The sequence below is a fragment of the Rhinolophus hipposideros genome, assembly GCF_964194185.1.
Source record: "Rhinolophus hipposideros genome assembly, chromosome: 1".
NCBI lineage: Eukaryota > Metazoa > Chordata > Mammalia > Chiroptera > Rhinolophidae > Rhinolophus > Rhinolophus hipposideros.
In genome coordinates, this window is record NC_138047.1 from 27,554,822 (window position 1) to 27,568,832 (window position 14,011).

The 14,011-nt window shown below is 41.3% G+C and overlaps 1 protein-coding gene across 24 annotated transcripts in view; it reads right to left on the bottom strand.

Moving 5' to 3' along the window:
- Window positions 1-5,212: 5,212 nt before the first annotated feature.
- Window positions 5,213-14,011, bottom strand: part of PARD3 (par-3 family cell polarity regulator) — a 610,024-nt gene continuing 601,225 nt past the window's right edge. For all 24 annotated transcript variants that reach the window (XM_081059103.1, XM_081059088.1, XM_081059079.1 and 21 more), the window contains 2 exons: window positions 13,731-13,858; window positions 5,213-7,257 (listed from right to left, as the gene is read on the bottom strand). In XM_081059103.1, the coding sequence (XP_080915229.1) occupies window positions 6,861-7,257; window positions 13,731-13,858 (525 nt within the window). In that variant the 3' untranslated portion in view covers window positions 5,213-6,860. The remainder of the gene's footprint in view (window positions 7,258-13,730; window positions 13,859-14,011) is intronic.

Below are 14,011 nucleotides of genomic sequence, written 5' to 3' on the forward strand. Positions count from 1 at the left end.
AAAGCAGGGGCCTTCAACCTCAGGGAGCTTCCCAGGAAGGCTGCCTGGTCCTGGTGAGCTGCCCAAACTCTGCCCGCAGTTCTGAAACCTGCTCAGGAACTGCCAGTGTTTTTCTCTGAGATACTGTTACTGTGTTTGATTAGGATCTTGAGTGAAATAAGTCACTCGTTTCACTGGGAATGTCTCAGAGCTAAAAGTTTCTTTCTATGTATAATTAATATTCTGCCTCTTTGAAGATAAATTTTATCTATCCAACTCTGTAAATGGATCATTTCCCCTTGGCTGTTACTATGTCATCTCCTTACCAAAAATAAAATAAATACAAAGAGAAATGATAGGTAAAGAAAAAAACCCTCACTAAAAATGATTTACATTTTTATTCCCAATGTGAAGAGCTTAAGAATGTTTTGAATGCATGTTCAGCTTGAAACCCGCTGCAAATGTCTTACAACATTTTATAACAGGTTTTTCCCATCTGTGCTGAAAACAGCTGATGATTTAATGCAAGTTGTTATTGTTTCACAATCTCCTAGTGATCTTTTCTATTTTGTATTAGCATTTAGGGTCTCTTTTGCATCTGCTACAGAAATTCAACTGCTACGACTGGCTTTTTGTTGTGGCCACTCTGTGTCTGCTGCGTCCTACTTTCCTCATGCTCCGGATCCTACTTATTTCATACATTTTTAAAAATTTCATTGTCTTCAATCACATATGACTCTTTTTTTCAACATGAAAACGTGGCTTAGAAATGAATACCTTCTAGTCTGAGAGGTTTAAATAGTGAAGCAAAGGATCTAACGCATGGAACAGTGGTTACCAACAAGGGACCCAGTGGGTCCGCAAATCCACATAGAAACCTCGTATTGTCTAGTTCAATAGGCATTTGAAATTTACAACACACTGGGCCTAAAGTGTGAATAAACCATTGTATTTGTATCATATAATGTATATGATATGTATAATATATGATATATACGTATTCGCGTATATAAATAGTACTGATTGATAAAGTAAAATTTATTTTCCAAGGCCTTACAAATTTCAGAACTCTATAAATTACATTACCGTCAGTAATTTGAAATTGCTATAAGAGAAACACATTTCTTTTACACCACAAAGGTGGACTGCACTCAGGACAATAGGTTTTATGTTCTGACGGGGCTGCTCACCAATTGGCAAGTCACAAACTCTGGGAGTCTCCTCATGTGTAGAATTGGACTATCATTTCTCTAACCTGCTTCACAAGGTTTAGGGGCTCAAAAAAAACGATGAGAACATGGTGCGAATTGTAAAGTGCTCTATGAATAAACCAGCCAGGGGCAGCTTGTGCGCTCTGATTGAGGGTTTTGTGGAAAAGCTTTGGTTACTTGGACCAGAGCACCAGATCCTTGGGCTCAGATGGGAGGCAAGCCAAGCAGATAAAATTAAGGAAAGTTTGGAAATGGAGTTGCAAGTCAGGGCATGTGCAGGGCAAATTCCCTTTGAGGCTTCACAAGTTCAAAGGTTCGTATTATTTCAAAATACCCCACATTCATTGGCAAGCCCTAATGTGACTGGTCTCTGGGTTGAAAGGCTGATGTTCTTACCCATTTCATGCCAACATAAACAACTGTGATAAGTATGTTGCTGCTGACAACTAGAGCTGAATAAAAGCAAGTCAGATATTAACCTCACCCTGAAACCAGATCATGAGCCAAGGTCACGACTGGTTTAGAAATTTGTGTTGCTTTCCCTCCTGTCACTTGCCAGCAATATATGGCACTCTTCCCCCTTGCCGTTTGCAGTCTGCTGGGCCCTGAGCCATGTGAGACTGTTTTTAATGGCAAAATCTTCAAAGTTGTACTTAAAATATTTGCATCATAAAACCCCTCATGGAAGCCAAACTTCAGTTTCAGAAGGAGTCTCCCAGCAAAGCAGCAATCTTGCCTCAGAGACAGAAGGCTCCTGCCACCAGCACCACCTTCTAGCAGTTGATCCTCCAAGGTTGGTGACACCCCAGGAGAGTCAGATCATCGTGAGACATCCTTAGTGTCTGGGAACAAACCCCAAATGGCTTTTGTAAACCAACAACAGTGTGAGGTGACTCAGCAGTTAGTTGAGCAATTCAGAAAAGTGTGTTTTTCACCCATTTAATTGATCCTGTGAGCAAAGAAGTGCTCAAGATGAAAGAGGAGCAATGGTTCAACCTCACCGAGGGAGGGCTTCTTGTTGTTTCTTGCACTTTTCTCCTGTGTCCAGTATGGAATAAATCCACCGGATGAGGGACAGGCTAATGTGCATATAACTTGCTTTAAACTAATTAGAAATGAGGAAAACATGATCATTTAACTCTGAACTCAGGAAAGAAAAAAAGAAATACTTGTGAGGAAAGGTGATTTCCTCCTTAGCAAAGGATGATTGAGCAACAAGACACATAATGGAATGCTTCAAAATCAAAAATTCTACACGATAAGGTTTAACCGAAAGAAACTACGTTTATAGATAAAGAACACCCATTGGTTTTTACTGTGCTGAATGGGATATGAAAGCTGAGGGAAAAAGGAAGAGGATGGAAAATGAACGCTGGCAAGAAAGATGACGAGTTTTGGAGGGAAGCACACATGTATGGAAAATAAGTTCCTTCCATGTGAAGTGCAGTGACAATCTCCCATTTTTCCCCATGAGATCTAAAGTAAAATATCAGTTTCTTGTTTAAAAAAAAAAGAAAAAAAAGCTCAGATTTACAACCTTCATTCTCCACAAATTAAAAAAAAAAAAAAAGAAAAAAAATCAATTTAATTCAACCAGGCTTGTGATCTAATCATTACTCAGAGCTGAAGGTAGTTTTCCATTAAAGCTTCTCAGTCACTCTCACTTTCTGACCTGTGAATGTTCTTATTAGCTACCTTATTAAGATATCCTGTTTCTGAAGTAAGAAAAGAAGATTATCTCCTTACCTGACGTGTCATCAACAGAGTAATCGTCGTGGGAAAAACAACAACAAACTGACATATAGAATTATAGATACATGCCTGTTTTATATATATATATATATATATACATATACATGTATATATATATATATATATATATATATATATATATATATATATATATACAGGCATCTATCTATCTATCTATCTATCTATCTTATCTATCTATAGAAATATAGATAGATAGATAGATAGATGCCTGTTATATATATGTATAGATAGATAGTTATATATATAGATAGTTATAGTTATATAGTTATAGTTATAGTTATATAGATAGATAGATAGATAGATAGATAGATAGATAGATAGATAGATAGATAGATAGATATAGATATCTATATATCTATAGATGAACTGACCGCTGGCTCCAGGGTGATATATATATAACCCTACATACACACACACACACACACACACACAGTGACAAACATGTACTGTCTAATAAAAAGCTAGTGAAGGAAGGGGAGCAGTCCAGAAGATGACCACCATATCCGGGTAAACCACAGGCAATGACATAGACAGAGAATTCTCAGTGACCCCTGGTCTCTTTCTTTGGCCTCATTTTCAGACTCATGGTGGTGGACAATCCCCAAGCACAATATTGACAAAGTGGTCAGCTCCGTTTCCGATTTTCTGTCCCTTTTCAGAAAGGGTTTCCAATATAACAAATTTTTCCCACTCAGAGAGGCAGAAGATTCGTGTGGTTTATTGTCTCTGATGTGATGGATTTGACTTCCTTGGCAGAAAACCTGAGCAGCCCAGGGTCCCACACTCCTTCCTGTTTGTGGGACAGCCCAGGCAGGTGTCAGTGATTTGACCTCTGAGCGGTCAGTAGTCTAACTGATCCCAGGGGTTGGGCAGCGGTGCTTAGATTACATATAATATAGATGTGTCACATAATATTATCTTTATAATTTATATTTATATATAAATCTTTATAAGGCTATACATAGTCTTAATGGACTAAGAGTGGTGATAATAGGGGGACCATCTTTGCTGAGGGACAGTTGAATTACTCCACTTCCATCCTCATCTGAGTGTGGCCCCTGGGGTTGCTGCCTGCCCCTGTTTTGTGACTGGGACTCCTTGTGACTCTGCTGGTTGGAGCAGAGCACCATGGATGTGCAGGCTCTTCCCATGGACACTCTCTTCCAGTGATCCGTGCAAGTCCTTGTGAAGTGTTCTGGAGCCAGAGGTCAGTTCATTTTGACAAGATTGCTTCATAGCGCATATTCTCACTTCTATGCTGACCCATAGGTGTTCCTACTTCTCAGAGAGGCTCAAATTGTCAGTTTTAATCTACAAATCCTTTTGTGATTTGGGTCCCCACGACATTCAGTATTACCTCTCTGCTCCATTTCTGTCAGTTGAGATAAATAACCTTTGAATTTTGGCATTTGCTATGGGCCTCCTGGTCAGTGAGAAAATTAACAAATCTGTCCATCTTCCTTTTTTACTTTCCCACACCTTGCATGCATATCTGAAACCAAAGACGTTATTATATTTCCTTGGCTTGCTATACACCTCTCATTAGGAATCCTGAAGTGATAGAATTTGATTGAGTGACAGGATGAGGGCTGCTACAACAACCAACTGATGCCAGGCACTCTGCACAGAGGGTATTTTCAACAGGTCTTTGCAAATCTTTGCCCTTTGGATGGGGACCACACTTATACCTGTGCACAAGACATACCTGGGATGCATTGCCCTTCATGCCATCAAAGTACCATAAAAATATTAATGAGTGTCCACCTGAAAGAATTAGCAAAGCCTTATGTCACAATCTGGGAAATAAGAACCAGGTTAGTATTGAAAGTGGATTAGAATTTGGACATTTCTCTGGGTTCATTATACACAAGGCTAGGACTCAATCAAAACATTTGGCTTGCTGAAATGATCCAAAGGGGTCAAAAGGGCAATAATAAAAATTCTATGTGCTTTTCTAATTTTTCTTTTGTTCTAGCCATTGACTTCTTCAATTCAGAATTCCCCAGGCTTCTTTTGGCAGCCTGGGCTTTCCAGGGGACTCATTAAGAAGGTCCTTCTCTCTTTCCTGTCCCCTCTCTCCTCAGGTGTTCAAATAAGCAATCAATCACCCATTTCCGTTTCTGCACACAGATAGATATGAGGAAACTTTCAACTTTTGCTAAATATGAAAAAAAACACATCTGCTAATACACTTAACACAGAAACCCAGCTAGGAAAGTTTCCACAGGAATACTACAGATACCACAAACAACAGGAAGAAATATGCCTTTTATTAGAAGTCTCATATGTACAGAAAAAGCTGTTTCTCACAGCTCAGGGAAGGCTGTGAGAAAGAGCCACTGTCATTCAAGGTCACCACGCTTACATTGGTAATGCCATTGAAACATCGCCGCACGTTATAAACAAATAGAACCATTACACAGAAATGCAAAAGAGACATAGATACGTGTATGGACACTTCACATATTTCTAAAAACAAGTGGACACAAAAATACAATGTGTCAGTAAAAAAAAATAGGCATATCAGTATATGTCTTTTTTTTTGTCTTTTCTTTTTTCTTAATACATGGTATGCTGAGCTTTCGTCTCAAGCTTTTTTTCACGTAGGGATTCGCAGGCACTTTAGCAACCCATCCCTGGTTTACAGCACATGATGTTGAGACCAACAGATGAAAACATGGGAGCAACCGAGGTCCTCGTGACCCACATGCACATGAAAATAGTGACATGAGAACCATCTTTTGTTACCACTGTTTGGGGACACTACAGTGTTCTCTTTGTGATGTACAACGGTTTTTTCCTTATTTGTCTTTTCTGTTTCATGGCAGAATTATTTAGGAGCACGGATGGCATCGCCAGGCAGAGATACAGCACGTGGATACACCAAACACACGTCAATCCCAACTGATTTTATAAATGGTAGAGAGCAGATGAGTTTTTAGAATCCCTGAACGACTGTCTGATTTATCTGTGTCCCACTCTATGCCCTTCCTGCCAACCTGTCAATCAAAAACTAATTAAAATAATTATAGGGATGTACTGGACCAGACGCTCATCCTGGGAGAATTCTTTTCTTAGAACCACCTCCCACATCACGATATACACAGGGCCGATGGGCAGGCCCAGTCCTTCCCGGGCCGGGGTCCCTTCCGTTTCCCACGTTCCCTAGGCAGAGCTGTGGTGACTCCACACATGTATTAGGAACATGACTGAACAAGTGTATTCATAAACTCAGACTAGAACAATCACTTTATTGGTACTGTTGAGTTATAAGGCAGTTACAAAAGGACCCCCATGACAACCAGACAGCGTTGGAATATGGCTTAGCTTCTTAATAGCATGAAGGAACTTTCCTGTTACAAGGAGCTGAGAAAGAAAAGGGACAACCATACCGATTATAAAGTAACCATAAATGACTGGGCTGTGAAGTACCAGAAAGCCCCGATTTCTGGCGTATGTCACCCTCTTTCCCCCACCAGAGACAGAGACGTCACCTCACATCTTCTCATAAAACTTAAAGGGAAAAAAGAGCAATCAACGTTACCTTAGCTTCAAGGTAATCTGTCACCTCTAGTTGTATGGGGCTGTAACACAAAGCCATGAATCTCTCCTGAGTTGGGCCAAGAATTCCTAATTCTCCAGAGAGATGCAGAGCATATGAATGCTTCGAGCAGATGATTGTCGGATGGTGGAAAATCCTTCCACAAAATACTTGAGACATATTGGCAAAGACATTAAGGCCTTCCATTTCTTTGCCCATACTGCTTAAAGGCACTGATTCCAACAACAGACATATTCCATGGTACCCTCGAGGTTTTTCAAAAAACTCCCAAAATACAAGTCTTCATAGGAAAATGTCCTTTATTGCATGACACGAAGCATCCACTCTTCTCTTGCTCAGGAATAGAAGGGCCTCCCTTTCTCAGGAGTCTGGAGTCTGTTCAGCCTAGCAACCTGAGAAGGGGAAGGGGGCACGTCCTGTCGGAAGGGCCCCTTGGGAGGAGTGTAACTGGGGTCCTGGACTTTCTTATATGAGTCATAGTTGTTGAGCCCCTCGGGAGGAGGAGGCTGCTTCTTCATCTGTTGCTCTTTACGCCTTTGTTCCTGGCGAAGGAGCTCCTGGGTCTCCAGCATCACCCTGGCATTAAAGCCGTGCCCACCCAGGTATCCGTTTCTGGAGCCTTGGTAGCTGGAGTACCTGGGGTTCTCCTTGGCACTCTGGAAGCCTTCCCCAGGTGAGTAGTTCTGCTCCCAAGAATCCTGGGAGACAGAGCTGGCGTTTTTCCTACTTTGCCTAGAAAGCAAAGTCCACAGGTCAGTGCAAGGACTAGAGAAGAAGAAGGGGAGAGAGAAAATGAGGAGGGAAGGAGTAAGGGGGGAAGGGGTGAGGGGCAATACGCATTTCAATATTTCAACAAATATTATTGAGATCTACTCATGTGCCAGATTCTGTGATGGGGGCGTGGAGGATGAAAACATGACTGCCCTCAGCAAGCTCAAGTCTTAGACAAGTGAACAATCAAGGGCTAAATAGGAGATAGAACTAACAGAGTCAGCTCTCAGAAATAAAGTCCTCCTTCTGTGTCTGGGTAGGTGCTATCTGTTCTGTGGAGAGTACATATATCTCCTGTAATTTAGACACATTGGCAAGATGTTGTGTAGAGGATTAGAGGTTTGGCATCTTCTACCCCAGCAATACTTGCTCACTTTGGAATGTTACAATTCAATTCTAAACAAGCAAAACAAATAAGTTACACAAGTTGCCACCATAATGCCAGAGACGCTAGCTAATAGGAAGTACATGTAATGAGTTACAATATGAGTGCAGTCATGAAAGATTTAAGTCTAGACTCCTTTAGGATTAAAAATGCAACAGGCAGTCCTTCAAGGCCCAGCTTTCTAGTTGTATATGTCAGCAACTGCCACTCCTCAGAATACAAGCTCATGAAGACTTAGAACCTGGACGTCTGGAGAGGAAGCACCATTTTCCTGCACAGTCAACCCTCACCAAAGGCCAAGAGAACCTACTAAACTCACTTTGCTCACCAGAGGATAGGGGAATAAATCAGAGTCATATAGAAATTTCAAATTCTTATCACTTGTGCAATAAAGTTGCACATCACTTTCAGGAAACATTATTGTTTTGAAACGTCTTTAATTTACCATCAAGTCTCTAGATACTGTTATGAATTTACAATAAGATTGGCTATGATAAAGTAAAACAATTTTGTGCCAGAAAGGAAGACATGCCCTAATTTTCAGCCTTGAAAATGGAAGAGAGGTAGAGAGAATTGAGTAATAAAACAGAATATATTGCTCCATTTATCAATAAGAACATCATTTGGCGACAGTATGTATTGCTCAGCCTTTCGCATCAACACACACAACATGACGGAATGTTCAAAAGGACTCCTGCAGAGGAAAGAGGGTCTGTGCAGTCATTGGGTCTCCCATAGGAATGAAGCAATTCGCATTTTTTATATTCGGAAGTGCCCTCAATATGGTTTGGGATGAAATCTGCCCATTTTCCATACGGCCTAAAATGTAGTCAGGGATATTTCTAATAAGGCAAATGAACTAATGCCCAGCACCATCTCTGGCTATGACTATGATTAATCGAGCAGCCTACGGTATATCTCTCTGGTTCTCTTTTAATGGGAGTCAGACTGTTTCTACAATCAGCCCAGGCAAGAATCCTTACATTTGATGGAATAGTTTATTTGCCTAAAGTACTGATTATCTTCACTTAAAAAGTCATAAATTAATCTGCCCAGAGACAGAAATGATGGAAAGTGCCAGCATGCAACCAGGGTTTTGACATTAATCATGAAACTTTAATTAAAACAATGAACTTGTTACTGACATTACAGCAACAAAAGTGGGATTCCTTCATGAGTTACTTATCAATTTAAAGATAACCAGAAACAGGCTGTGGACATTTCACCTCCTTCTTATCCTTGGCCTGCCGAGAGCCACTAACCCTCTCCATACCCCACTCCCCAACTCTGGAAAGCCTGAAGCTTCACTCTATGGAAGTCATGTACTATCAGTTTAATTTTGAAACATTCCAGGAAGATAGAGTCTTTCTAAGCTTAAACACACTGAGAATTCATGAAAGGTGTGTTAGGAATGGACATTATGATGCGGGAGAAAGAATTTCTTGTAGCTAAACTTTTCTTCAAATTAATCAGTATACAATACAAAGAAGGAAACAGACGTCCCTGAGGTTTGAAGTAAGATATGTGGAGAAAGTACATACATACACCTAGATATATATACATGTAAACAAACACACACACACACACACACACACGCACACACACACACATACCTGCCCATGCACACAAGACACACACACGTTTCCTTGGTTAAGGAAGCTAGTGGTATCAATAGTTCTTGATTAAAAGACAAGAAATGGACAAATCACAGAGAAACACAAGAAAGCAGCAGACAATATGAGTTTCCTACACTACAAAACTAGTTGCCCAGGCACTAGGCATAGTGGGAGAGTGGCTTAGGATCAGGCAGACAATGATTCGAATCCTGAGTCTGCCACTTGCCAGCTGTGTGATGCTTGGAGGGTTATGCTCTCTGGGCCCAATTGCCTCATCTGGGAAACAGGCATAGTATCTACCCTCATAGGGTTGTGAGGGAGCAATAAATAAAATAACACATGTAAAATATTTAGAAAAATGTGGCACAGAGTAACCGGTTGACTATTGGATGCTGTAGGAGTAATCTGAAGGCAATGTAACTTTGCCTTCAAAGTGGAGGCTTTGGGTTTTGGGAGCAACTTTCTAACCGAAGAAGAAAAATAAACAACATATTAGCTTTATCTTCTTTGTCAGATGGGTTGCATTGAGACAAGGACGAGAGAAAGGCACTAGAAAATCACTGAAGAACCTCACTAAGTGAGGGCAAGTCCACAAACAGTTCTGCTGAGGAGACAAGGACGCTTTCAACGGTCCCATGATTGTGCACAGGCCAAAGTAACAACAGTAGGAAGAAAATGTCAACCTCTTTCCACTGAATTTCTTTACAACCAACACACAGGATTGTTTGGTCTTGGACTGAGCTCACTGGAGATTTCTGAATCCACTGAAAGCACATACCCTGGTTTGGCAATAACGGTCTCAATGATCACAACCACCTCCACTGCGCTCTGAAGACCATCACCATGTAGCAGACCCAATGCCTGAGGGCAGCCAGTTAGCCACCGAGGTGAGGATGACACAGACGGATGAAGAAAGGTGTAAAGACCAAGGCTGACCAGTTGACAAGCAGCTCAGAGACATAATAAATGGGCCTTGTGTGGTGTAGAGACCATGTCAGGGTGTGAGGACACAGCCAGGAAGTGAGGCGTGCAACGCAAAGAAGTGAGACACCAATGGGCATGAAACCAAGGGAGGGGGAAAGATGAAGGGGAAATGGGGAGAGAGCAGGGGAAGAAAATAAAGAAAAATACTTAACAAAGGATCTTAAATAGTGCGTTTCCCCAAAAATAAGACCTAGCCAGACAATCAGCTCTAATGCGTCTGTTGGAGCAAAAATTAATATAAGACCTGGTCTTATATTATATTATACCCAGTCTTATACCATAGTAAAATAATACCAGATCTTATATTAATTTTTGCTCCAACAGACGCATTAGAGCTGATTGTCCGGCTAGGTCTTATTTTCGGGGAAACAGGGTAAGTCTTTCAGTGACTATGACTAAACATACTTCGGCTTAGTTTGAGAGCTGCCTTTTGGATACTAAATAAAAGAAGCAATGTAGGAATTAAAAAGATTTTTAAAAAAGAAAGTGAAAAAGAAGACAGAAAACTAACTTCGGAATTTAAAAAATAAAAATAGAAATCTCAGTCTCATTGAGAATCAAGTGTGAGGCCACTCACGTCCCCTTTCCTTCAGAACTAGTGTTACCACCTGGCTAATGTTTCTTATTGACCTTTCAAAATGAAATTTGAATTCTGCCTATAGTTATCCTTCATTACAGTCAGAATTTACAAACTACTCTGGCTCACACACATCCCTCTAATTCAAACCACCTTATCTAGTGTGAGACTGATACAAAGTCTTGACCATTTGTTTTATTTTATACTGCACTTGGCAACTGAACTATTTTTGTGTGTGAAATCTTTTTGGTATTAAATGCCATACCAACTTGTTTAGACAAAACTCTGCTAATTGTCAACATCTGAAAAGCAGAGGTCAAGTGTCTTTGAAGAATATCACATGTCAGAAACTTGGATTGGACTCCAGCTCATGCAGGCTGCTGCAGTCCCCCTCTGACCTCCTGTTTGATTTCTTTACCTTCCTTCAGGTTTCTGCACTCAGCCTGCTGCTGAGTGGTGCCGCTCGGCTAGGAATCAAGCTGGGCATGAGGCTCCACATTCCTAATCTTCTTCACACACACAAAGGTTCACACTGAGAAATGATTCTCCAACAGAAGAGAACATGGCGTAGAGGCCTACCAGCCCCATTTGCCTAAACTTAACACAAGTCTTTCATTTGGGGGTTTCTGTTTTTGTTATATCTACACAGAATCTAATGGCTAATAATAAGGGAATCACAATTACCCAGAGGGAAAATTTTAGTTATTTAGGGAAATATGAAATGGCAGCAGCAATACCAGTAACAGCAACCTTCTTCTCCATGGAAATACAGGTACTCCTACCAGGTGCTTTAGAAGGAGAGGGAGAGAAACGAAGGGAAGCAGAAAGGAGATGGTAGAAAAGGAGAGGTAGAGAGTGAAGAAGGGGAGAGGAATGCCAGGACAAAAGAATCCACTTGGAACATTGAGCGACTATGCAATGTGACCAGGAGAAATTCAGTGGAAGCACCGCACCAATCTTTGTCCTTTCCCCGAGGACTGGGACCCTACAGTCTCTCTCCTGCCACCGTCTTTCCTATTTCCCTTCCTTAGTCTGGTGTATTTCCCAACTCAGTCCTCTTCTTATATACACTGTATTACATTTCTCCTCCATCTTTCATAAATACTGTCAAATACAACTAAAATACACGAAGCCAAACAATTTGCAAACAGACTAAGATTCCGGTGCTCACACAGACAATATATTTCTAAAGCACATCAGAGCCATTCACATGAGCTTGGGCCACTTGTGTGGCTGTGAAAGCAGGGCCACACCCAGCATGGCAATTCAGCCACATGATCACACTCAGCTGTCTGATGGAAGGCAAGCCAGCAGGCTAGGAGAAGGGACTTCACAGAGAAGCTTTATGCATAATCCTTGAAGTGTTCAGCAGTTGATGCATTGGGTTGATTCATACAGTGGCCGCCTTCCAAATGCTCAGGGCAGTAGAGCACACTTATACCTGTTAATATTCCAAACCTGGGAACAAAAGTTCTTGGTAGCAATAAGCCATATAAAATAATGATTATAAAGGGCATGGGCAGGTTTGGGTTTGAATTTTGGCAGAATTACTTGCCAGCTGTGTAACTTTAGGGAAAGTTCCTCAATCTTTCTGAGCTGTTTGGTTATTAGACAAGATGATCTCCAAGGCTTGTCTAGACCTAAACTTCAATGACGCTTACCTAGAGAGGACTAAACAACTGTTTGTTATCCTATTAAAAGAAAAAATAATTCTATTTAAAAACAAAATTATTCCTCAAAGGAAATATAGCTTTATGAACTGAAAAAGGACAACTGAATGAATAAGCTACTACAATAATGGTCCTCATCTGGGTATAGATTTTCTTTCACATCAACATTCCCTTGGGGACAGGTGTCACTGTGGTCAAGTCCCTCAGGGTTATTATAGTGATTATTTAACATTTAAAGGGACTCATCTTTATTAGAAATTGAATCAAGATCACTTTTATATTGGTCAATTATGTTTACACAGATAAGCATTTGCCCTCCCCCTAAAAGTTGTTCTGCTCAAATTCAAAACAGTTGATAGAAACATGGTAAGCGGATTTTTTTTCTACCCAAAATGTTTGTGTCACCTCGTTTTGAAATCGAAGAACAAATGCCTGTAGGAATTGTGATTATAGGAGTGACTTATTTGGGGAAATTTGGAAAGCTGAATGTTTTAAAAACGTTTATTCTTTACTATGCACGGAGGAAATCTGAGATGAAAAAGTGGCCATCAAGTGAATGCTGTAGGGCTGAGTCACCTGAGCGCTTTTCAGGCCTTTGGCAGACAACCGCGGAACAGACGTACCTCCATGTGACGAGCCCAGCAGATAAACCCTCTTTCTTGGCTGTCAGCTAATGAGGTGGGCACTCTGAGATGCTCTGAGGACCAACGAAGAGCAAACGTGGGACTGGCAGGACAACCAGAGAGGAAGGTGTGGACCCTACCTAAGTACGGAGCATGGAGCGTTCACCTCTATCCTTCCACAAAGCTCTAGATGTACAAAGTATCAGTTAGTCTAGTTACCCTATGAGCTAAGCAAAATAAGAGTTATTTTTCCAATAAGGAAACGGTCTTGTTCATGGTTACACAGGGGGCAGCAGATCCAATGCTATACTCTAGGTCCAATCCCTAAGCCCCAGTACGCCTATGACATGCCACTTTGCTCTCCGTTAGGGAGCTTTTGGGTAAAAACATTGGTATCTCCTGAAACACCTTTCTTTCCAGTCTGCTTGCCACAGAGTAAGGTGGCCTCGAAGCTAAGCAGTGCCCCCACCACCACCCACTTGCGGTTCCTCTCTGACCACCTGGTGTGAGGTGCAGAAGCCAGTGTAATTCTGGAAGGAGGGATTTGCTAAAGGACGGGGAGGGTGTGAACACTCGTACCGGGGCAGGGAGCTGTACTGGCGCTGGGCCTGCTGGAAGCTCTCGCGCTCCTCCTGCCGCTGGCGCTGCATCTGCACCTCCACGGACACCGAGTGCCTGCCACTCTGTGCTGATGGTCGGGAGTTGGGCTGAAGGAGGGAAATGCAAAATAGTTAATGAGAAAGGCATTATGTGATCACACCGTTTCTTATAGATTGACTATGAGACATTCTGCAAATTCTGTGAAATTTTTCAAAAATCAAGTGCAATGTCCTCAAGTTTGAGAACAGAGACATCTAATT